Below are 24,071 nucleotides of genomic sequence, written 5' to 3'. Positions count from 1 at the left end.
GTCCAATTTTCCACCCCGAAGGAGAGATTGAGAAAGGCCGGTTTGAAATACATGCTAATCTACCCGGCTAGCTAGATTGAAGATATTGCATAACGGCCGGGCGTTGGTTTTCGATAGCCCAGATGAAGTGCAAGACTGGATGGACAGTGTGTGGCTGGGGGCGCCGGAGGCAGACTGAAGGGCATATAGGCATATAGGATACTGAAGCAACCAAGCCCTCTCAGATATATTGTCTAAAAGGGGGTGAGTTGAAAGAGGGGGTTGTGACCCCAATAATAATGACGCAAACTCAGATTTCAGGGGGCCTAGTTGAGGGGTTGCTGTTTAATGCAGACGTTGACACCGAACACAGGACCCACAATAAAAGTTGCTTTACAGAACAGTGGTCTATTGAGCAGGAGCACAGGCCATAAGAACACAGTCATCAGAGGAGGGGTGTTACTAGACTTTGTAACAATATAACTTCCCCCTTGCTTTTTGTTTGGGGTACTATTTACCAGGTACCCGCGCACTTGGGCACCGAACACCTGCTCGGTTGGCTAGGAGGGGAGGGAGCGAAAATGGGCACGTCTAAGCATGTGTTGCATAGCTGGGCGGTTATTGCTGGGGAAGGGTCAAGTATTGGGGTAAGGCTTGTTGGAGTACTAATACGTCCCGGCACCAATGGACACACAACCTTGAGAAACAAAGGGCAAGCAGTGATACGACAGCATCTTCCAGCACTACAGGCACAATATGGCTGACAATATTATGGTGATGACCTAGAACATCCATGGTCTTAATAGCTATGCAAAGAGACACAGAATAAGAACTTATTTAGATAGGAACAAGGTAGGAATTGCCCTATTACAAGAGACGCATCTCACCAAGACACAGCAAGATACGATGGTGCAGAAATGGGGTGGCATGGTAGCCCAATGTGTATCCCAATACACATACTCAGCATATGCTAGGGAGGTTCTTATTTGGCTAGCCCCGTCAGTCATGCTGAAATTTCTACAAACCAAGAACGATGATGAAGGCAGAATGGCACTAATCCATGGTACCCTGGAAAACAGGGAGATATGTATCGTAAAAACGTATGACCCGAAGCATGATGCAACAGCTTTCATTGGACCTTATACGCAAGAATAGGTCCCTACAGGGACAGGGTCCTGTTATGTGAAGGAGATGTTAATTGTACGTTGAACCCTAGGGTATACAGATGTGATGACAAGTTCAGGAGGCCCGCCCCGCCTGTAAAAGTCTTGAATATCCTCCTTCAATCCTTTGATTTAGTAGACATATGAAGGACACTTCACACACACATGCGGGACTATTCCGACCACTCTACTCAGCATAAAGCCTCTACAACATTAGATATTTTTTTTTACTGGGAAGGAACACATGAGGGAATTCGGGGAGACAGAATAGAACGCCAGGGTTTTGTCAGATCATGCCCCCTTAGGTCTGAAGTGGACTATAGCAGCACCTAGGCCGCCAATACCAACTTGGAAACTTAGAACCGAGACACAGTGTTTAAGGAACATATACGCAAACACACAAAAGAATTCTTCACGCTCAACAAGAGGAGTGCGAAATCAGCAGGCACTCTATGGGAAACATTAAAAGTAGTGAGTAGGGGTGAGATGATTGCCAAATCAGGAGGCATTAAACAGAATTGAAGTAGAACTGGCTGTAGTTGAGAAAAGAAATAGCGCTGGAGAGGATAACTCAGGGAAAGAAGTAGAGGTGAGACAAAACTGCCTATTGCAATGGGATATATTGGGTACATTTAATTATACGAAAGTCAGAAATTGCATGCAGAAGGGGATAAACCAAGCAGACTCTTATCAGTGACAGTAGGAAGACATCAATACACTCAGTACAGAATAAGGAGGGCCTCCCTTATAATACACAGGTAGAAGTGAACAGAGCATTCTACCAATATTATAGTACTCTATATGAGGATGTCTGCTTGGGGCAGAACATAGAGCTGCATGAGGCACTACACCTTATACACTTGCCACGGTTAGACACAGAGGCAGTGGAGATGCTAGATGAACCCATAACAGTAAATGAGGTTTTAGCCACAATCAAAATATTACCCTCAGGAAAAACACTGGGCATGGACAGAGTGCCAGGTGAATTTTATAAGGAATTTGCAGAAAGCCTTGCACCGCCCAGGCTGGAAATGTTTATGGAAGCGTATGACATAGAATTGCTTCCTGGTAGCTTAAGAGAAGCAGTGATAATAGCTCTCGCTAAGCCCCATAAAAAAAGAACAGACTGCGGCTACTAAAGGCTGTTGTCTCCACTGAATTAGGATAGTAAAATCCTCACAGTATTACTGGCGAATAGGATTAAGAGAGTAATAACTGAGCTGATACATCCTGACCAAACAGGATATATGCCCGGTAGGAACATTACTTGGAATTTGAGGACGCTACATCATGTAATTACCAGCACTACGTCATGGGACCATCACTGTGCGGTAGCCCCACTTGATGCAGTGAAGTCATTTGATTCTATCCATTGGGATTGGCTCTGTGCGACATTGGTGAAGTTTGGTTTTGGTCCAAAGTACTTTAAATGAGTGACACTGATCTACACCAACCCAATGGCTAGGATGAGAATGGGTGGCATCTTCTTTGGCAAATGGGAATTACAGAAGGGCACTAGACAAAGTTGCCCGCTGTCCCCGATGCTCTATATTCTAGCCATGGAACCAATAGCTGCATTCCTAAGAAGTGAGTACCAAGAAGCAGGAATCAGACTACATGGTACATGTGATGTAGTGTCCATCTATGCCGATGACGTGCTATTATACATACAAAACCCTGAGGTGAACCTACAACATATCTTAGATGTGCTGCATAACTTTAGTGCGCTGTCAGGGATCACGATTAGCAGAGATAAATCCTGTTTATTTCCGCTGGCAAAGCTCGCCGATAGCGGAGATAGGGTACTGCCAGCCTTGGCGCTTTCATGGAATAAAGACACTGTTCGGTATTTGGGGTTGGACATATATCACACCCCATGGAAGGAGCACACACACAACACACTAAAAGCATTGGAGGGCATAGTAAACTCAATGAAATTCTGGGGTAAGTTGCCATTGTCTGTAATGGGGAGAGCAGCGCTCTTAAAAATGGCGGCGCTACCTAGCCTGCTGCATTGCTTTGGGAATATTTCTTATTTTATTTATTAATGTGATTTAGTTTAAACATTACACTTTACACATAATTACATAAAATCCAAATATGAAATATACAAAATATTCCTTATACCATGCCCAAATACTTTTTTGACAGACTAGACAAGGAGTGTTGCAGTTTCCTGTGGCTAAATGGTGGACACAGAGTAGCGTTGAGAACACTCCAGAGGTTCTACGAGAGAGGAGGGCTGTGAATACCTAATTTTGAACTGTATTAACTTGCATGTCAGCTTCAGTATGTGGCAGACTGGCTAACGGACGATCCAACAATAGATACAGCTCTACTACAGCCAGCGATAAAACACTTACACTTAAAAGACCTACTATGGGTGCCCCCCTGCAGAGCCGAAGGAATACCCACATTTGGTGAATCTGGGCCTGTGGTGTAGTGTCTGTAAGAAAATGAAGATTAAAGACCGGTATCACCACACATAGCTCTGGCTGCGTTAATGACAGATAGAGGCCTGAGAGCTAGTGTACGACTCCACTGGAAAACGTGTGAGATTGCCACAATTGGGTATCTAATGTCAAACAATACCTTAATGAGCTTTCAAGAATTACAGGTGGCCTTGGGGATACATGATTGGCAATACCTTCTGCATCAAACTATCATAAATACTGTAAAGAAGAGGTGGCCATCAGCTGGAAGGGATTCGATCAGGTATGAGGCTGTAGAAACGATAATAAATATATCAAAGGGAGGGCATGCTATATCGAGGTTAGATGAAGTGCCGCTAGAAAATCACTCAGGGGTGGAACTGCGAATCCGGCTGAGATGGGAATCAGATTTGGGCAAATCGTTCACAGAGAAGGAATGGCTGAGGGTACTACATTATCATAAGTGTGTGTCCAGCAATGCGAGAGCTATTCCAACTGTATGAAACACAGAGCTTAGCTGGATTTAAAGGCGCAGATAGACAAGTATGCCCCAAATGTAATTCTTTAAATGCTGGAATGCTTCACATGTTTTGGGACTTCCCAACTACAAGGAAGTTCTGGGAGGACATTGCCCGGAAAATCTCTGGTGGTGAGGTTCAATTACATGTCCAATCCCCGGCTGCCTGCATGCTGGGACTCTATCTGCGGTGTAAGAATGTCACGTCTCTGGGCAAATTGAAAGACCTGGCCTACTTATTGGCCAAGCGCTGCATAGCCATGAACTGGAAATCAAGGTTAGGCCTGCCAGTTGAGATGTGGTGGAAGGATTCATGAAAATGGACTACAGCAGAACCTGTGGTATGGAAGCAGGCAGCCAGCCTGCATCAGCATGACCCGGGAGATGATATACTGCAGTGGATTGAACTAACACAAACTTTATTTAACCCAGGAAACGTTGGAGAAAGGCGCCATGAGTGTGCGGGAGACAGAGAAGACACATAAAGAGGTGGAGTACATGGACATAGAGGGACGGGAGGAAGAGACCAGATATTATCTAAGGCCAGTTGGGATACGGGTCGGGGAGGGACGTTTTTTGTGTGGAGGACTTGTTACAATGATACAGTCAGGAACTGCGATATTGACAAATGGGCGAATTATGAAGTATCTTAATGAGATAAGCAGGCTGTCATGGGGGGTTATTGACACAATTGTTTTCTATGTGTTACTGATGGTGAATGACTAACTGTATGGTTGATGTTATGGCAAACAAAAAAAAACAAAAATAATACATTTTAAAAACGATGCTTCTTAACCCAGAAAAGTTACTATGACCGGCAATGTGGGTGCTAGTTAATAGAGCATTCCGGTTATTAACATGCCGGATAACAAACTTTTTTCTGTATTATGATGTTGTGGAAAAATGACAATGGGCCTCATTAGGAGGCTGGCGGTAGCCATGCTGGTAATTTATTTCCTGGCACCCAGGAATGGCCAATAACCGGGTCATTACAGCATTGCGGGACCCGGCATTTGCCCATTCCTGGCCGCCGGAAAATATTCTTCCCCATTCCCATTGAGCCCCACAGGGCTCAATGGGAATGGGGAAGTCAGATGCACCGGCACAGTTATAAACGGTACAGGTGCATCCGACATGCTGTGCTTGTGGGTGCCGCTCTGCCCGCCAGGTCAGACCTGGCAGGCAGAAGGCACCTGCAAGCACAACTCGTAGTTTGCCGTCCCAGGAACTACGGTACTGGCAATCTTACCGGTACTGTAGTTCTCGACCGGCAAACTTATAATGAGGCCCAATGTCTCAGTGTCCTTCAACATGTTATCCACCCCCATTTGAATACTGCTGATGACACTCAGAACGTCATTCTGGTATATCGGAATATCTGAAAGGTGTGATGAACGTGGTGGGGGTCTTTGACTCCTTATGTAATCGAATCTGATGATCAGAATTACTCACATCAAGTTTAGAGAAGCACACACCCTTATTCAAAATGAGAACTAGTTGTGATATGCTCGGAATGGATATTTGTCCATTATGAAGCCACGGTTTAGGCAGATCAAGTCAATACAAAATATTAGTCTTTATGAGTCTTTAATTGAATTAGGACAACTGGACTTAGCTAGTCAGTGACTTCAACTGCTGCAATGATGCCTCTTTTAGTCAGGCCATAGGAGAAGTTCTGTAAGTGTATTATGCACCGTGAGTAGGTGCTTAACTGATATTTCTCCTTGGCGCATCTTCATCATGCGTGAAGGCCTTCACAAACCCTATTGCCCTGCTGACCTTCGCATTACGCAACCAGATCTATCCATTAGTGTTCACTCACTGTCATCACTTTCTCTTCTCCCCATAGCAATACAAGCTTCATTTTCGGGGAACATGCCATAAAAGCAACTAAATGCACTTAAAATATAGGCAGTACAATAAAATAAATATTACAAGAAACTTAGTACAAATGCTGAAAAGAGGGCACACTTTACATCTTATTGCATTATCCGTATCAAATTAAAGCTGATATCACAATCTATACTTATGTAAACAAATGATTCAGCATTCGTTCAGATCACAGCAAAGTTAATTCGTGAGTTGATTGTATCAAATCCAGGATCTCATTGATACAAAATCTAATTCATAGCAGACTAACTAAAAGAAGGGCTATTACATCAATAGAGTCATGCTTGATATTAAAGAGGGTTGTTGGATATAGATAGCTCGCACATGTTATCTTTGGTTTTTTTTGCCTGTTTGCTTCTCTTGTTGCACACCCTTGTGAGGAAATGGGCCACAACTAAATGATGTCAGTATAGTCCATTTTTTAACAAAATATTTTGGTTATATGTGATTTCATCGCTGGTAATAGAGGGGTACCTACCAAACACCCTTCCCAACATATTTTAGGACTGGTGCAATTATATAAACAAACTCCAATCCTAGAATATTTCGGGAAAGTGTTGGATAGTGGCTTAAACAAATATATTGTTTACTCCTCACTGTTTATTACCAGCGATTAAATCACTTGATGCCAACATTTCTGCTGCGGTCAAAGTTCTAACCGGGTTAGATTCACCAGACATGATTTTAGATTCATCAGTCCAGTTTTCTCACAGGCTGGGCAGATAAACAAAAAGTGGGCAAGTGTTACTCCCTATATCAAGCAAAAAGGGCATCCATCTGATCGGCCATCTTTCCAATTAGTGTTAAATATACCCAGTGGTAAAATACCTGCCCTTAGTTTGAATAAAAGGGCATGGACAAGTGGAGTTTTAACTAAATCCAAGTATTTCTCCGTTTCAACGTATTCTTTTATGTATAAGTGGCCAATACACTTTTCAAATGAGCTTGATCTTCCCAGCCAAGTATCATAATTACAGTCTCTAAAACATTTAGGGCCTCATTACACGGTAGGCGGAGAACCATGGCGCTATTAGCGCCATGGTTCATGCCGGTAAAATACCGGCACCGCCTTGGTGGAAAGGGGAATTACCACCCCATTCCAAGGTTGGCGGGGCGGTAATTCCCCCTTCCACCATTGCCCTTCCCCATTCCCATTTTTTCCCCATAGGGCTCTATGGGAATGGAGAAGGAGCTAATTACGGTACCGCAAATTGCGGTACCGTAATTAGCTCCACTGGTCCCTTTTCGGGTTGGTTTTTAACGCCTGCAAAAAGTAGGCGTTAAATTCCCCAACCCGCAAAGGGACCTCGTAGTAAGGCGGTAAGGATTTACTGTACCGGTAAAATACCTGTACCGGTAAACCCTTACCGCCTACCGTGTAATGAGGCCCTTAGCCTCTGCAGATCGATCAATGAATATAACCGTACTGTTCCTATATCCCAAAGGATTGAATTGTCCTTTTTTTATTCAAATGTTATATTAATGTGTAAAGTTTCAATGTAAACTAAATCACAATAAATATTGTTTGTTTGTTATTATGTTATATCCAAAGGCGTGATTTGGCTCCACTGTCAGCTCATGGGCTAGCGATTCTTCAACATAATTGTTTCTGTGCTAGCATTCTTTTATGCTTGTCACCTGGAATGATGGTATAATCAAATCCAGAATCAGCAAAAACGCTCATGGTTTACCAACCTATGTGTTTGTTGCAATGCAGTTTCCTTATCCACTTAGATTGCACCACTAACGCCACACCTTCCACTCTGCTCGATGCACCACTGCATTCAGAAGCATCTTCTATTGCTGCACCCTGTTTGTGTTGGTTGGCTCTGCATCTTCTGGATATGTGGGATTTCCAGCTGCAAACAGAACAAGTTCTATTTCTTTCTGAGCGTTGCTCATCATTTGGCAAACGCGTCTAGCTGGTACATCTGAAACGACTCGGTTTTGAGATTTGAATGGAGTTTTGCAGTACTCTGTATGTCATTTCAGTCTCGTTTACTGGTCAATTAGTTATTGATTTCACCTCATTTTGGCGCTCAAGACTCTGTCACCTTAAGCCTTACTGCCATTTCTTCGACTGCTCTCACTATGGCCCATGTATCTTCTAGGTTTGCATCCTTGGATTACTACTTTGCACTATAAGCACGCCATAGATCAATGTGTACATGGTGTCTTTGTGGGACATGTTGTGTGCAATTATTTAAGGGATACTACATAAGCACCTGTGGATAGATAGGTTTGCTTTGCCATAAAAAAAGGTTATTATCTTGTCTTCGCTTCAACAAACAGAGTAGCATCACCTGCAGGTAGTTTGCGAACTGGTGAACTCCTGAATATTCAATGACCTTCTGCGCCCAATATGTTGACTGGCATAGCCTTTCTTCTATCAGAAACGACGTTTGACTCATCTAATGCATCTACATATGTGTCAAACGCGGAGTTCCACAGACACCTTGAAATTGGCGGAATTCCCAGACTTTGAAGAAACTGACGACTGTGTAATGATCTGCATTATCGATTGCATTGGCTCACTACGTCTCATTTTTTGGGAGAGATCCTGACTCATCAGCACTTTTGAGGTTCTGCCCCATGTAATAAACTTCAGGAGATCAGTATTAGTGTTACAGGCTTGATTTTTGGTTAAACTATTAAGATTATGTTTTGATGTGTACAGCATTCGCTATGCGCCAGTTATGAGGCAGTGTTCATAATGCAGTGTTAAGATGGATTTTTGAACTCTGACCTGGTGGGCAGAAGCTCAGAAGGCCAGCCTAGATTCTTGGAACAGGGTAACCTTCTGGACAAGCCAGACCAATCAATGTAGCAATGGCAGGCGGTCAAGACAAGGTCTCCGGAGTGGTGAGGGTGATTGAAAGCCCACAATGAGCACACATAGTAAACGAGTAAACGACACCACAAATTACTCTCAGTCAGGTGTATATATCAAAAACACATGCATTTATTAAAATCCTTTTAAATCAAACACATAGTAAATCTCAGCAGTATTAACAAAACCAACAACGCTAACTATGAAACATATATACAGTAACCAATGGCCTAAATGAATATTACACAGTATAGATCCACAACTTGCAAAGAAAGGGGTCACACAGTGCGAATATATCTTAGGCAGTCCTTCAACAATTCAAACCCTAGCTAAGAGGCAGTCCAGTCCCTACGATGAGTGGAGCCTTGAGCTCAAAAGTACTTTTAGTGCCGGAGCATGCGATTGTGCGGTTAAGTTAAAAAACGGGGTCTCTTCAAGGGGCTGTAGCGACTCAGGGAGGTGGGTGAGGTGATGAAGAATAACTTACCACTATTCAAGGAGGGTCTCCCCAAGAGGGCAGAACAGGTTCCAAGAATTGGGAATAGCTCCGTAGCACAGGCTACCTCAATAAAGAAGAGTGGCCCTCAGGGGACACTTGTGCGTAAAAGTCTATGGATGCGGCAGGGGCCACCGGTAAGGGATGCAAGTACTTACCGACCCTGGGCGCACTCCGAACCAAATTTCGCCAGTTCAGTCAAGATCGTTTGCAGGTTCAAATCCTGCAGTTGTGCGGCTCTGCAGCTTTCAGGAACTGCATTCTGGGAATTATTCTGTGGTGGGACAGTGGCAATTTCTCCGCTCCTGGTGAAGGGATCAGGCCAGTTCCACTGCAGCGAGTTTTAGGGCACACGGGGGGCATAGCAGCAAGGCACCAACAAAGATTGTCACCATAGCTGGGTGACACGGTGACTGTGTATGCTCGGATTCAGGCTTACGCTCGTAATTCCAGACCTACGAATGTTAGGTGTGTGAAACTTGGGGCGAGAATGATACCCAGAGCTTACAGTCTACAAAGGGTCAAGTCGAAACTCGAGACGGCGTCAGTTCCAGGACAAAGGTCCCCTAGAAGCTGGTCAGTTCACTTGGTAGTCCAGGAACACTTCAGAGCAGGCTCATTTGCAGGCTAAGCAGGAGGTGCCAAGAATAGTTGGTCCCACTATTCCAATGAGCCGAAGCGCCCTTGCCGGCCTTCTATGATCAATGCGAAACAGGGGCTCCGTCGGGACAACACTGGGGTCAGTGTGCCAAACCTTCCAGCGGGTGACCAGCGGTTCCATGGATCTGCTTCAGCATTTCAGGATATTTGGTTCCTTTACCAAGTTTGGTGTGAATTCAGAAGATTGACCTGGAGTGGGTGCAAGGTGCCTTCTCTTATCCAGAATCGTCTTCGTGCCAAAACAAAGAGAAATCCAATAGGAGATCTGCTCACATTCAGCCATCCCAGACGTGGACCAATCACGGACCACCGTGGTCCCAATCATCCCAGCAAACCAGACATCCTGGCACCCAGGCTGTGTATTGGAACTAGACAGCTCCAGTCCACATCCTGGGCGCTCACATACAAGACATGCAGAAGCCAGTGAAAGCTTCGGTTTGCGCAGGGTCTGCATGACCAAATAAGGAATTTCCCGGGACGGCTCGACCTGGGGAAGGCAAAGGGACAAGATGGCCAAAGGACCTTGTGGCATGGCCATTTTGGGCACTGGCCACTGTCCTGTGGAAAACGCGGTTTGGACCATAGAAAAGAGTCAAAAATGCTTTAAAAGTAACTGCTGCCATCAGCTCTGTCCTGGGCACACTGATAAAATGTTACTAAGAAATAGTAACAAAGTGAAAGAAGACTAAGGGAAACAAAGTCTCCCAGTACTGACATGTTAAAGGGCATGGCAGTTTCCCCATAACAAAATGAGCAAAAGCCCAGTGGAGTGGTAAAATGGTAAAAGTGTCAGGCTAGCATGGTCAGACAGCAGCAAAAAGTTGGAAGGAGTAGGGGGGGTGTTCACAACTGGAGGGAAAATTACCCATAAAGGGAAATCTTTCCCAACACGGAGCAGTGCAGATATGCTGCTTCAATCTCTGAATGTCTTTTAATCTGTGTCCTCGAGCCTTTCAATTCGCTCACGTGCAGGTTGCTGCACACAATATTACTCAGTGTGTGTATGTGGTGACAGAAACACTAGGCCGACACAGAATGCTACAACAAGCTCAATCGCCGGGCTCATTGTACAATTCAAGTCGGCATGCTGACCCACGTGACACCATTTAAGCAAGGCCAAACTGCTCTGTTCCGGGCTCCAAGGCTATCCAAAAACCTCCATTGGATACTGCAACACCATCATCTTGCCTTAATAAAACCTCACTGCTGGAGACATCACATGTAGGGTCTCTTGTGCGAGGCTCCTCTTTGGCGCTGATGTTGAGAGTAGTCATTGCCCTGGCCACCAGGCTCAGCCCCCTGAAACTGAAACTCTTGAGGTGCTGTGCTCAAGCACAGTACACTGAATTTGCTTTACCTGCAAAACCGGCCTCTATAGAGAAGCGAAAATCTTAGCATTCCAGTTTGTGTCGTCTTTCTCAGAGAACATCTAAATAAACTTCCAATCTGAAATAATTAAGATGCAACAAACGAAGGAATAGAAGCTCCCATCTAAACATAGGTATACTCTATAAAGGAACCAGCCGCACCTCATCAAAACGCACACCGCTGCCATCCAATTTACTTGCCCCATAAAACACATCATCGCAAAACAACAGGAAAAATAGAAAACAGGTTGGCATGAGTCTACAGTTGCACAACTAGTGATTGGGACACAGAGTGGAAATTAAAACAATGGATGAGGACAATCAGACAGACTGCCTGGGCCAATGATCGTATTTAGACACATACGTAACTACTACCTCTATTCCAAGTCATGTACAAAGGATGTAGCTAACCTGCTAAAAAAAAACAAAAAAACATGACAGGTCTATTGTATAAGAGAGTTGCTCTCTTAGAAATTATTAAAGAAAATGGAGGTACAGTACAGAATGAAGGATCGCATTAAGCCTCGATAGATGAAAAATGAGGAAGAACTGATGCTCCAAGAAACAAGTGTAGTAGTGGTCTCTTACATAAAAGTAGTTCAACCAGTGGTCATAGAAGCAGCCCATCTCCTAAATAGGGTATTCTTCTTATCTCTTGCAATATTCACTACAGCTGTATTGGTGCAAACATACCTTTTTAAGTAATCTATTTGCTGCTTCCAGGTCAGCCATCTGTCACCAACAACCTGTGAGGGTGAGAAGATGATAAACACTCATCATCATAGGATCATAACAAAGAGGCAGAAAGGGACAATGACACAACTTCAAGCAGCCTAGTCACGGTCAAGTAACGCTCAAGAAACAAGAAGCAAATGGCACCTTTTTGCTGCAAAAAACTAAGTCTAGATCCTCTACAAGTTTTTTTTTAGGGAGGAAAGTGGTGAAAAGACATTCTCATTTATACATTATTTGGAAATAAACATGTTTTATCCTATTGCTCTTGCGCTCAAACTAAGAACATTTGCTCTTTTCCCTTCAAATGAATGTTTCTAAAATGCCCCTCATGAACAGTTCTCTCGTCCCTAAACATTACAATGACAGTAAGACAAAAGTGAACACTGTTTTTCAGTTTTACAAGCAGAAAGGGAAGCCCTCTTTTGAGCTGAAAAATAACTGTGCGCCAGACCGTACTAACTGGTATTGACCAGCCACAATCCCAGGGTAAAAGCCCAAGGGGTAATTTCATCCACATCCCTCTTCCTCATACCAGTACTTTCTTTTGCGGTAACCACCTGCAATCCAGGAACCATACACCAACCTTTTTCTTCCCTGGCCCCACCCCTCTCATTGGCAGCGCACAAAGCACTGGTATCCCACAATTAAATGTTTCTGATGGACGCCACCAGAGGGCGCAGGCAAGATGTATGCCTGAGTCGACAGTTCCAGTCCCTATCCCACAGGATTGTAAGCTGATGGCATGCAACGAGCCCCGGGACCAACATCAATAAGGTCCCAAGGAGGATTGGAGGCAGCAGCGAACCCGGACCAAAGGGGAGAGTCCCATGCCCCGTAGTACCAGAGTTTTACACCTCCAAAATGGGAGCTGGCCAAAAATGAAGAAGGAGAAAGTCTGAGCATAGGCCTTGAAACGGCGCAGGGACGCCCGGTGTAATGTCACTTTTTGCTATCTGTCAGAACATCCTATCGGCAGGAAAATCTGACAGGAATTGTAATGTCATTTTTTGCTACCCGTCAGAAAAACCTACTGTTGGGAAAAAGTGACGGGTAGGAAAATCTGACAGCCTGACCTGTCATTTTTTCCTTCCCGTCAGAAAATCCTACCGAGAGCAGGCATTGAGCAACCCACCCAGGGGTAGGAAAAAGTGACGGGGTATGAACATCCGATAGCCTGGCCTGTCATTTTTTCCTACCCGTCAGAAAATCCTACCGAGAGCAGGCATTGGCAACCCACCCAGGGGTAGGAAAAAGTGACAGGGTAGGAAAATCCGACAGCCTGGCCTGTCATTTTTTCCTACCCGTCAGAAAATCCTACCGAGAGCAGGCATTGGGCAACCCACGCAGGGGTAGGAAAAAGTGACGGGGTAGGAAAATCCGACAGCCTGGCCTGTCATTTTTTCCTTCCCGTCAGAAAATCCTACCGAGAGCAGGCATTGGGCAACCCACCCAGGGGTAGGAAAAAGTGACGGTGTAGGAAAATCCGACAGCCTGGTCTGTCATTTTCTCCTACCCGTCAGAAAATCCTACCGAGAGCAGGCATTGGGCAACCCACACAGGGGTAGGAAAAAGTGACGGTGTAGGAAAATCTGACAGGCAGGCCTGTCATTTTCTCCTACCCGTCAGAAAATCCTACCGAGAGCAGGCATTGGGCAACACACCCAGGGGTAGGAAAAAGTGACGGTGTAGGAAAATCTGACAGGCTGGCCTGTCATTTTCTCCTACCCGTCAGAAAATCCTACCGAGAGCAGACATTGGGCAACCCACCCAGGGGTAGGAAAAAGTGACGGGGTAGGAAAATCTGACAGCCTGGCCAATCATTTTTTCCTACCCGTCAGAAAATCCTACCGAGAGCAGGCATTGGACAACCCTCATTTTTTCCTACCCGTCAGAAAATCCTACCGAGAGCAGGCATTGGACAACCCACCGAGGGGTAGGAAAAAGTGACGGGGTAGGAAAATCTGACAGCATGTAATGTCAATTTTTGCTTCCCATCATAAAATCCTACCAATAGCACATTTTGACCATGTAGAAGAAAGTGGGGGTACATTTCAATGGGTACATTACATTTGACAGGGTGTGCAGGGGTAGGAAAATGTGACAGGGTAGGAAAATATGACCGCATGTAATGTCATTTTTTGCTACCCGTCAGAAAATCCTACCGATGACACATTTTGACATCACATAGGTTAGAAATCCTTGTAGCTGGTTGGTGCGGCCCTATACTTAGGCGGCCTGGTCCACTGGGGATGCTAGGCCATTGGTCCCAACTTCACCTGCTCCTCTTCTTCCACATTGGATTCTTCTTCATACGCCATCAAGCGCAAAGCTCATAATTGGTCATTACTATAAGAATTCACTAGATCTCCTATTTGTGGCCTAATGTGCACCTGGTACTGCAGACATGGGAGCAGAGCCTACTTTTGAGGTCATGATAACTCCAAACCTGTGCTTGATCCCAGACCATCAGCGCTTTTCCAGTTCTTCCCACCCTGGGTTTAAATCTGTTACTTTCATTGCAGCACAACTCACAGGGACAGGGATCCTTGTGATGGATTAGCACATATGGCCGTTGGTCTGGGGTTGACCAGTACACTGGAATGCTGGGCTCTTGAGATAGGGCTTCTGGGCACTATAACTTAGGGTTTGGACTGGTGAAGGTCAGAGACTTGTGCCCTCTTTCAGGTGGGATAACTTCTCACAGGGAGCTCTCTGCCCCCATTTGGAATTGCAGGGTGCATTTCTTCTGGCATATAAGTGCTAACAATATGAAACACTGAGAGGTTTATAAATCTCTGCGGGTTTGGTCTTTCTCACTGCTGCCTAAGCTACACCCAAATGCAATGAAAAGTTGTCTTGTTGCCCTGAAGGCTTTTGTTAATAATTTAAGGCCCTCTTGACGTCTAAAGAATGTAATGCTGAATATTCACAGTATGTAAATCTATGAAAGATCCAATGCTGGAGAAAATCTAAAAAACCAGAGGTGGGACAATTTGATAGGGAAGTAAAATATGACAGCAAAGGTCATAATTTTTTCCTACCCATCAGAGACCAGTATTTCCAGGAAAATGGGGGGACAAGTGAGGAGGGGAAAGGACAACTGCGACAAGTGACAGCTTTGCCTGTGGGGTTAAGCTTGCAGTCAACAGGTAAGTATGTACTCTGAAATGGGCAAGGGCTAAATAAAGAAAAGGGGAAAGAGGGGCAAGGTGTGGGAGGGGAGTTACGAGTTAGGGATTTAAGCGAGGGAGGGAGTTGGTCAGCGGTTCTGTCTCTGTGTAGCATTATCATTGCAGACTTCTATGGATCAGCTGCTCTGAATAAGTCGTGGGAGAGGAGAAACAGGCTGCCGTTAACACTATCACTGTGCACGGACTACAGAGCGAAGATGCCGGCGACTGGAACCTCGTACTGGGGTTCTGAAACCGACCTCCCCACTCTGATGCCTGTGCTCACAGCTATGCGCTGTCAGGAAACTGGATGAGGAGGTAAAGAATGACTACACCGGCACAGCCAGGACGCTAGTGCAAAGCAGTATCCGGTCACTGTGATGTCATGTAGACGGAGCACCTGTAATTAATTCTTGCTATATAAAGCATGATGCAGGTGTTTGTCTCCATCACACCCCTTGTGTTGAGTGCTTTTGACTGGGTATAGTGTTGGGGGTTTGGGGAGGGGTTGTCGGGTGTGATTTTTCAGGTTCAGGCGACGGTTGGGGGGAGGGGTACCTGAAGCAGGGCACGGGTTACATATTACCTAAAGCTTCTTGCGGAGGGCCAGTTGTGGGTTCTCTGCACCTGTGCTGAAACACCGCCTGGGGACTGGATGGGACCCCAGCGCCAAGTGCTGCTAACTATGAAACAGCTGGGTAGAAGTGCTGCTTTCCTCCCATGCATGCGGCATAACCTTGATGTAAAGTCCTGCCCCGCCTACCCCCACTGAAAGAATTGCACTAATGCTGAAACCAACGCTACAACTGACAGCACGCTACACATTCCATCTCGCAAAATCAAAGTTATCTGGACAATTTTCAAGACATCCACTATGGAACCATCCTTGCATCCCTCAAGGCCACATTGTATGCATCTGCCTCCCTCCTCAAGAGAGGGTCCCAAGAATTCCCCTCCTCACCCCCAGAAACATGGCAGGACGACGAGCCAGGAACGCTCGCAGCCACCCATCTTATTTTGGACCAAATCCAAGTGCACCATTTGTTGACACGTACATGGAAAAATATCCCCTAAATCAACCACACAGATCCAATCCAGTGCACATTCTTACAGGTATAGGGAGACAACGGAGATCGAGGATGGAAATACCCTAATAGACAGTCTCAATTAAGCACCAAGAAGCCACAGTGATGATGTCATTAGTGACACCACGACATAGCAGCATTAGTCATGAAGCACACTCGCACTCCTGCACTGCATCATACAAACACACATTTGCATACACGAAGAACAAGCATACACAGCTCTATAGCTAGAGGACGGATACATATATATACGGCCAAAGCTTTTATTATTTTTCTCATTTGACAAATGCAGGAATGCAGAAATGCAAGGCAAGAAGATATCCTGAGCAAGCTTGTAGATGCTTAAAGCAAATAACCCTATGGGACTACAGGAGTATATATGGAGCCCGGTAGCACCATGTGTGACTACCCTATAGGTTACCTAGCATAACACGGGCATGTATAAATCATATTATAAGTCTAAGTAAAATTACAGAAGGCCTCAAGTTACAGAGCACGAGACGAGAAGAGCTGAGTCAGACTGCACGGAGCGCAAAGCAGGCTCACAGCCAAGGTCAGAGATAGACGACTGCATTCCAAACTTTAGACAACAAGGGACCAGCTACAGAGAATCTGAATAAGCCCTCACAAATGCAAGTGCATTGTTTCAAAGCACATGGTGCAGCCGAGCCAGACAATGGACATTCACCCGTGGTGGGAAAGCAGACCCGATCCCAGCAAACCCAGACAAGGAAAGCAACATAGGAGCGCATTCTCACAGGCAAAGGTGGTACACCATAAGTTATAATACAGACACATAATCGTTCACATTACCTTGAAGAGGTGCATCGAGGACTGAGAACTGATCGAGTCCCAGGCCTGGGGAGATCAGCTCTAACCAATCACAGAATAGAAAATCAGGGGTGGATGGCAAGGGGCAAGAACCAATGGTAAACCCATTACTCGGCAGCAATTTAAAAGATAGTTTCTTGGGGATGGGACAGGCCAGCAAGGACCAGTAGAATTACCTCAATAGGGTGCACCCATAGGTATTACCACCCTCAATACCCAATCATGTGTGGTGATAGGTTTTTCAGGGAAGGGCCCAGGGATGACGTAAGATCTCTACAAACTGTAACGCACACCATGGAATACTGAAAAGTACTGGAGAAACTTGATTGTTTTGTATGATCCCTGTTGCTTTTTGTAATAAACTGCAGTTTGAACCTGCCGTTGGCTGAGTCCTCCATTTATTCTGGGGAAGGGAGTTGGGCCCTTGAGAGTCAGGCGGACCCCCAGAAAACCTCTGGCATACCTGGGAAACCTACCCCAACACTCCGTACTCAAGACCCTTTCCGGCTGAAGCACTCGTCCCTTACCTGACAATAATTAACAGCTCCCAGCAGTACGCAACTGTTCCTCAGGCAAGTGGTCTGCATAGAGTCATAGTTGGCTAGTTAAACCCTAATTGGGTTTATAGCTCTTTGGTGACTTGTAGCCAATTACGAGAGCCGTTCCGTTTGGGCTACGAGTGAAATAGGGGCCCAAGAGTGTTAGGCTGTTTACCTACAAATGCACCCCAGTCAAAATTGTTGAGTGTAATATCAAGCATTCAAAATATATTTACTGTATACATTATGAATTTTCTTTATGACTGCTAAGGAGTTCTCCTGTCTGACGTTGCAAGGGCCAGCAATATACTTTACACTTAACAGTATGCAATGTTCCTTCATTCTCTGTTATTACTGTCTGCATACATAAATGAGTAACCCCCCCATTTGTTTAATTGTGCAACATTCAATATAGTTGAAGTCCATTTGTAGCAGGAGAAGTTGCGCTGATTTTATCAAAGTTAACAGAAAGAAGCAAATTGGTAGAGAAGAAATCAAGTGTTATGCTTTTTTTAAATATTTTTACAAATGAAAGATGTATTAATAGAAAAGCAATGTGAAGTAGCCAACAACATTTTTCTTTTGTTACAACAATGTTACTCCTAAGCAGTTTGGTTGCGAAAATCATGTCACCCACATAAGTCAACACTGAATGCTACACTGAGGATGACTTCTCCTCTCTAACTGTAAAGAGAAATGAAATGTAAGGCCCAACCAAGGGTGGTATGCATAAATAACTAGCACAAGATTACGTATAACAGCATGAACATATAAATCAATTATTGAATTTTAAAATGCGCCTATACAGCAAATGGTGTTTCAATGCACATTTATAATAGTGTGAAATTCAAAACTAGACTGTACATTTCATCACAGTAAGCAAAATGGTATGCAGGCTCAGGGCCAGGTGTCCCCTGGCAAAGGTTACAGTCAATTGTGAACCTACTGTCACAGGTCTTGGAGTCTGTTCTCCTGAGGTGTTCCGGCACCCTGTTTCCCACACTTCTTAGCTTCTTACCTCCTTTGTTCTCTCTCCCAGGTGCTAGTAGAATATTTGGAGCCTGTGAGTGGATTCTATGTACCCATTTAGCATCCATGGGAGAGGCAATGGCCAATCAGGTAGTCAGGAGTGGTATATGTCCGTCAATATATCTCTATGTGTGTTTTCATCTGGGCTATGTGAGAAACCGAGCACGTTCTCACATTTAGTTCACAGTGATCCTTTGCTCAGGTGGCCAGGGAACAGCCATTGCTTGTGGATACCAACCCAGGGGTGGGCAAACGAGGGAGCATGACCTGAGTACAGGGCCTTTGGGAGTAAAAGGGGAAAAGTCCTTGGGTGAGATGCGGTATAACACATTCTTCTTGCAGGGAGAATATAACATACCTGAGATGTTTTTGTGATATTGTTATTCCTGTCCCATTAACTGAAAAAACATCCAGTAACAACCCCAACATAGAAAACAGAGGTACCAACCAAAAACATGATGCCCTCCATTCGCTAGTATTGACTCACCCTACTTAGGCAAAAGGTCCCGAGCCGGGGGGCCATTACTGTGTCAGGTAATGCCCCAGGGCCCATAGTTACAGACCCGAGCAAAGAAAGACAGGCGCGACGGACACGCTGCAACGTGTGTGGGTTTACCATAAGGTAAGGCTTGGAAAGGCACCAATTGGCGCATTTCTTTCATTTTGTTTTACGTGTGGGTAGTAATGTCCCTTAGTGCCATACTGAATGGAGATGTCCCCTTAACAACGTCCGGCAAAGTCAGGCACTTGAAGTTGATCATGCCTACCTGCAGCTGGTTACTACTCCACAGGAGTATAAAAGGAGTGATCAGCGAAAGCAAGTTGTACGAGTAGAAGGGCGAGTCGGAGTCACAGTCCAGCCGGAGCAGCCAAGAATGTGAAGAATGGGACGCTGAGACACTTACCGACTGCAGAGTGAGGCTGCAAGAAGAAATGTTGTGAGGGAACCGTGTCTCCAAGGAGCCAGAGTCCAGAGAAGGGAGCCCAAAGACGATGTGGTCCCTTTTGTGAGCATAAAAAGTTTCTTGTTCCCCCAGGCAAAGAGGTAACAGCTCAGGAGTATCTGAGGGGCAGGAGGTGAGACACTGACCTCAGCCGTAAGAAGCAGAAGCTAACCGAAGCAACAGCATGACCAGTGAGTTTTTGAGATTCAATCTGAAGAAGCAACCCGGTATGCAAGTGAAAGTTGCTGAATTTCATTGTGTCAAAGCCAACGCATGCAGGCAGCATGTTAATAGAAAGTTCGGAATGAAAGCAAAGTGAAGCAATGAGATGCAGACAATAAGATAGTAAAACCTTGTATAAAAGTGGTTGCGCTGAAGAAAAAGCATTCTCAAATTGAAAAGTATCCATATTACTCGTTGAGATGAATGAAAGGAATTGAGAATGGCTATTAGGCCATTGAGAATTGAGAATCGCATCTTAGGCTGCATGCTCTACCTTTCCCCACGCACCCCCTCCCCTTCTTAGCTCCCGCCCTGATCATGTGTGTAGTGTCCGTGATGTTTTGTTTTTCTCCCCGATTGTTGGCTACATTGCATTGCCTGCATTCCTGCTGTGTTTATTCCTTTACTTCTAGGTTCCTTTTGTGATTGACTTTGTGTATTGTGTATCAGGTTTTGTCTCCCCAAAGTTTTTGGCCCACATTGCATTGCCTGCATTCCTGCTGTGTTCATTACTTTACTTCTAGGTTCCGTTGGTTGACTTGGTTCGCCCGCCTCGGATTGGTTTTTTGTGCTTTTGTTGCTGTGGTCCATGTTTTGCACCTGATGTTCTGGCCGTTGTTTGCTGTCCACTGTTTACCCCTCCTTCTGTGTCCCTCCCTTCTTTTTGTCCTCAGCCCCTACCTCTCTGTCTCACCTATCTTCTCAAACTGTTTTTCTATCGACTATCCCATCTCTCTCAGTAGGTCTGGCAGGAAGAAGTTCAAAGGGACATCCAGGTCTCCAACCCAAGCCTCCCTATCGCTGATACCTACACAATTGCTTCCTCCAGACAGACCCTTAGAGGCATCCTCTTTGTTGTTCCCTCTGCAGTCCTATGGACCCCCCCACATGGTCTTGGTTCTGTCTCTTTTTTCCTCTTCTCCCATTAATTGTGGGACCCAGTGGGAGGTCCTCCTGGCCCCCTTCTACTCCTCCAAGACCATCATAAATGTCTACATTAATGGCACCATCTAGGTCCAAGGCCCTCAGGCCAACCTCCTCCTTTTTGATAGATGCTTCCTGCACCTTATAAACTTCCTTTCCTCTCCTGCTATCCCTTCTCTGGCTCCTCTGCCGCCTCTTTCCTCTGCCACCTCTACGGCTCCCTCTGCTTCTTCTCTCGTCACCCTGTTGCCATCTTTAACCGCTACCACTCTGGCACCCTGTTCCTCCGGCTACCTTGCCGTCTCCACCTTCCTACTCTGCCCTCCTTCGGGCACCTCCAATATTTCCGTAGGACGTACCTCTGACCTGTACACCTCCATGGAAGTCATTCAAAGGGGGCAACCTGCTCCAAATTGCTACTATTAACTCTTGCTCTGCTGTCAAATACTCCTCTGCCGTCTCCTGGAAGAACTTGATCTGGATGTTCTCGGTCTCACCGAGACGTGGTTCAAGGCCAGCTCTGTCACAAGCTTTGATACTCACCTTCCGGATGGCTACAAAATCCTTTCGGAAACCAGAACCCACCGACCCGGTCGTGGTGTAGCCTTGATCTTCCTGTGTATCCCTGCTTCTTTCATCCCTTTGCAGCACTACTCCTCCTTTGAATGCCTGGTCTGTAGCTCAATCTCTCCTGGCCTCTCCCTCACCGTGGCCACTATCTACAGGTCAACTGGCCAGGTCTCCCTCTTTGTGGCCTGACCTCTCCTTCTCCCTCCTCCCTCCTTTCCTCTACCTCTCAATGTCTCCTCCTCAGAGACCCTAGCATCCACCTGGATGCAACCTCCCCATCTTTGTGACTTTTTTTGCGATCTCTGCAACTCTCTCTCTGTCTGTCTGTCTCTCTCTCTGTCTCTCTCTGTCTCTCTCGCTCTCTCTCTCTATATATATATATATATATATAGATATATATAATGTATTTATTCATCCCTCAGGCCCAACTCACTCTGCAGGACACACTCTGGTTGTTCTGATCTCCTCAGACCTCCCCCTCTCTATCCCTCTCACAACTCCTCTCTCCTGGAGTGATCACTTTCTCCTTTCCTCCCACCTCTCTCTCTACCCCTCAGGCCAAGCCGGCCCCTGCACTGCCACCTACCTTCTCGGTCATCTGCCATGAAGCGTGTGTCAGCGGAGGCTTTCGCCGCTACTTTCTCTCTTCCTTCTGCAACTTTGGCTGACTCACATCCTGACAGTCCTTTCTAACCTTCCTCTCTCTATCACTAACACTATTTCTATCCTTGCCCCTGTCATGAGGATCCGCTTGAAGCCCAAATCCAAGTGCAACTCTTAGTACGACTCTGACCCCGTCACCCATAAAAGCAAGTGCAGGGAGGTGGAGAAGAAGTGGATGGCAACAGGCGCATCCTCTGACACACTGGCCTGTTGCCTGCTCCAAAGGCAAATCAGACTCTCTGTCCTCGCCAAGAAGAGAGCTCACATCCAAGCCTGCATCTCGGCGGCATCTAACAACTCGGCCGAACTCTTCAAAATCTGCAAGGAGCTGGCCAATCCTGCTGCAGTCTCTACCTCCCCTGTTCCCTCCCAGGCCCTATGCATGGCCTCGGCTTCTCACTTCATCACTAAACCTCAGGACATCCTGTCCTCCCTCTCTTCTTCTACCTCCTCATCCACTCCTGGCCCGTATGTGGCTGTCTCTCCTCCTCCTTTCTCCAACCTTTCCAATTTTCACCCGTGATGATGTTTCTAGACAAGTACGATCTATGAAAGTCTCGCCAAAGCAGGCTCTACCCTGCTCATCCAGAACCATCAAAGACCACATTGGCACCCTCGCTATAGCCTTTGGCCGTTTCTGCAATCACTCCTTTGCCACGGGAACTTTTGCCTCCCCCTTAAGCACTCCCTTGTGCACCCCCTTCTAAAGAAGCCCTCTGCCAATCCTTCCTCCCCAGCTAACTATCGGCTGATCTCCATCACTCCTTTTCTGGGCGAACTCTTGAAAAAACTGACCAACCATCTCCCAGCTTAATCATCACACTGAATCTGTTGGCTGTCTCCACGACCACCAGCCTGACTTCAGAGCTGCCAGAATCACAGAAACCGCTCTCCTGAACACCCGTGAAGACCTCCTCTCTAACCTTCCTTCTGTCATTCTCCTCAATCTTTCTTCTGCCTTTGAAATGGTCAACCATGCCATCCTGCATCGCCTCCGTGATAACCTGGGTATTACTGATCAGGCCCTGGTAAGGATTACCTCCTTTCTCACTGACCAACCCTCTCAGGTCCAACTGGGATCCTTCCTCTCTTCTATCTGTCTCTCTCTACTTGTGGTGTTCCCCAGCTGTCTAACCTTTCTTCCTGGCTGTTCACTCCCTGGCACCTCTTGGCCACCGCATCGCTACCTTCTGGTCCAACTCTCAGTGTTATGCGGACAAACATAGATCTGTTGAGAGTGGTTTTAAAAGCTCGCCATTTGCTCTCAAGAGTTATGACTTTTGAAAGTCTTCAGGTGGGGAGTGAACCGTTTGGGGTATGGTCCTTTGCATGAGGTTGCAGGGCGTCAGGGGATGAGAGGAATTAGTGATTCTTTAATCCAGGAGTCAAAGGATTCGATGGTTAAAAGTCGATCACAGGTCGGCGTAGTTGGGGGACAGAGTAGCAGGGTTTCGGCTAGGTCGGGGAGTACCTTGACTTTGTTTCAGCATTTGTGATCAAAGGTGAGGGTAGGGGGAGCCGTGGGAGGATGGGCTGGTGAGTGGATAGAGAAAGGGATGGCGGAGTGGTCTGTCCAGATAGGTGGTTTGGGACTGGATGTAGAGACGAGGTCCTAACTGCTGAAGATCGCATCAAGGGTGTGACCACCTGAGTGAGTTGGACCTGTGCTATGACGGGAGAGGTTGAGTGCCTCAAGACTGTCGACCAGGGGTTGGGTCATAGGGTTCTTCGGCACGTCAAACCATATATTGAAGTCTCCCAGTAGTGTGAATGTTGGGTGATTTACCTGAATGGTAGCTATTGAGTCACAGAGATTGTTGACAAAATGTCTGTCATATCCAGGGGGTCTGTATACAAGTATGAAGTTGTGAGTGAGTGTTGATGCTAGCAAGAGTTTTACTAGAAGGGATTCACAGTTAGCATTGCACATCTGGGTTTCAGTGAGAGAGATGGAGAAATGCGGTTTGTAGAGAATTGCCACTCCACCACCTCTGGAAGGTCTGTTGTGGGAGATAAGCGAGTAGC

The 24,071-nt window shown here is 45.9% G+C and overlaps 1 protein-coding gene across 3 annotated transcripts in view; it reads right to left on the bottom strand.

The window, feature by feature from the left end:
- C3PH20orf96 (chromosome 3p C20orf96 homolog) overlaps positions 1-24,071 on the bottom strand; it is a 454,062-nt gene that overhangs the window by 377,444 nt on the left and 52,547 nt on the right. For 2 of the 3 annotated variants that reach the window (XM_069650961.1, XM_069650963.1), the window contains exon 2: positions 12,028-12,080. In XM_069650961.1, coding sequence (XP_069507062.1) covers positions 12,028-12,066 — 39 coding nt within the window. In that variant the 5' untranslated portion in view covers positions 12,067-12,080. Of the gene's footprint in view, positions 1-11,922; positions 12,081-24,071 lie in introns of those variants that run through there. The other variant, XM_069650962.1, reaches the window with a different exon arrangement.

This window comes from Ambystoma mexicanum, chromosome 3p (assembly GCF_040938575.1).
Source record: "Ambystoma mexicanum isolate Mex_15411 chromosome 3p, UKY_AmexF1_1, whole genome shotgun sequence".
NCBI lineage: Eukaryota > Metazoa > Chordata > Amphibia > Caudata > Ambystomatidae > Ambystoma > Ambystoma mexicanum.
The sequence above is the reverse complement of the archived record's forward strand: the minus strand, read 5'-3'. Positions and strand labels throughout refer to the sequence as shown.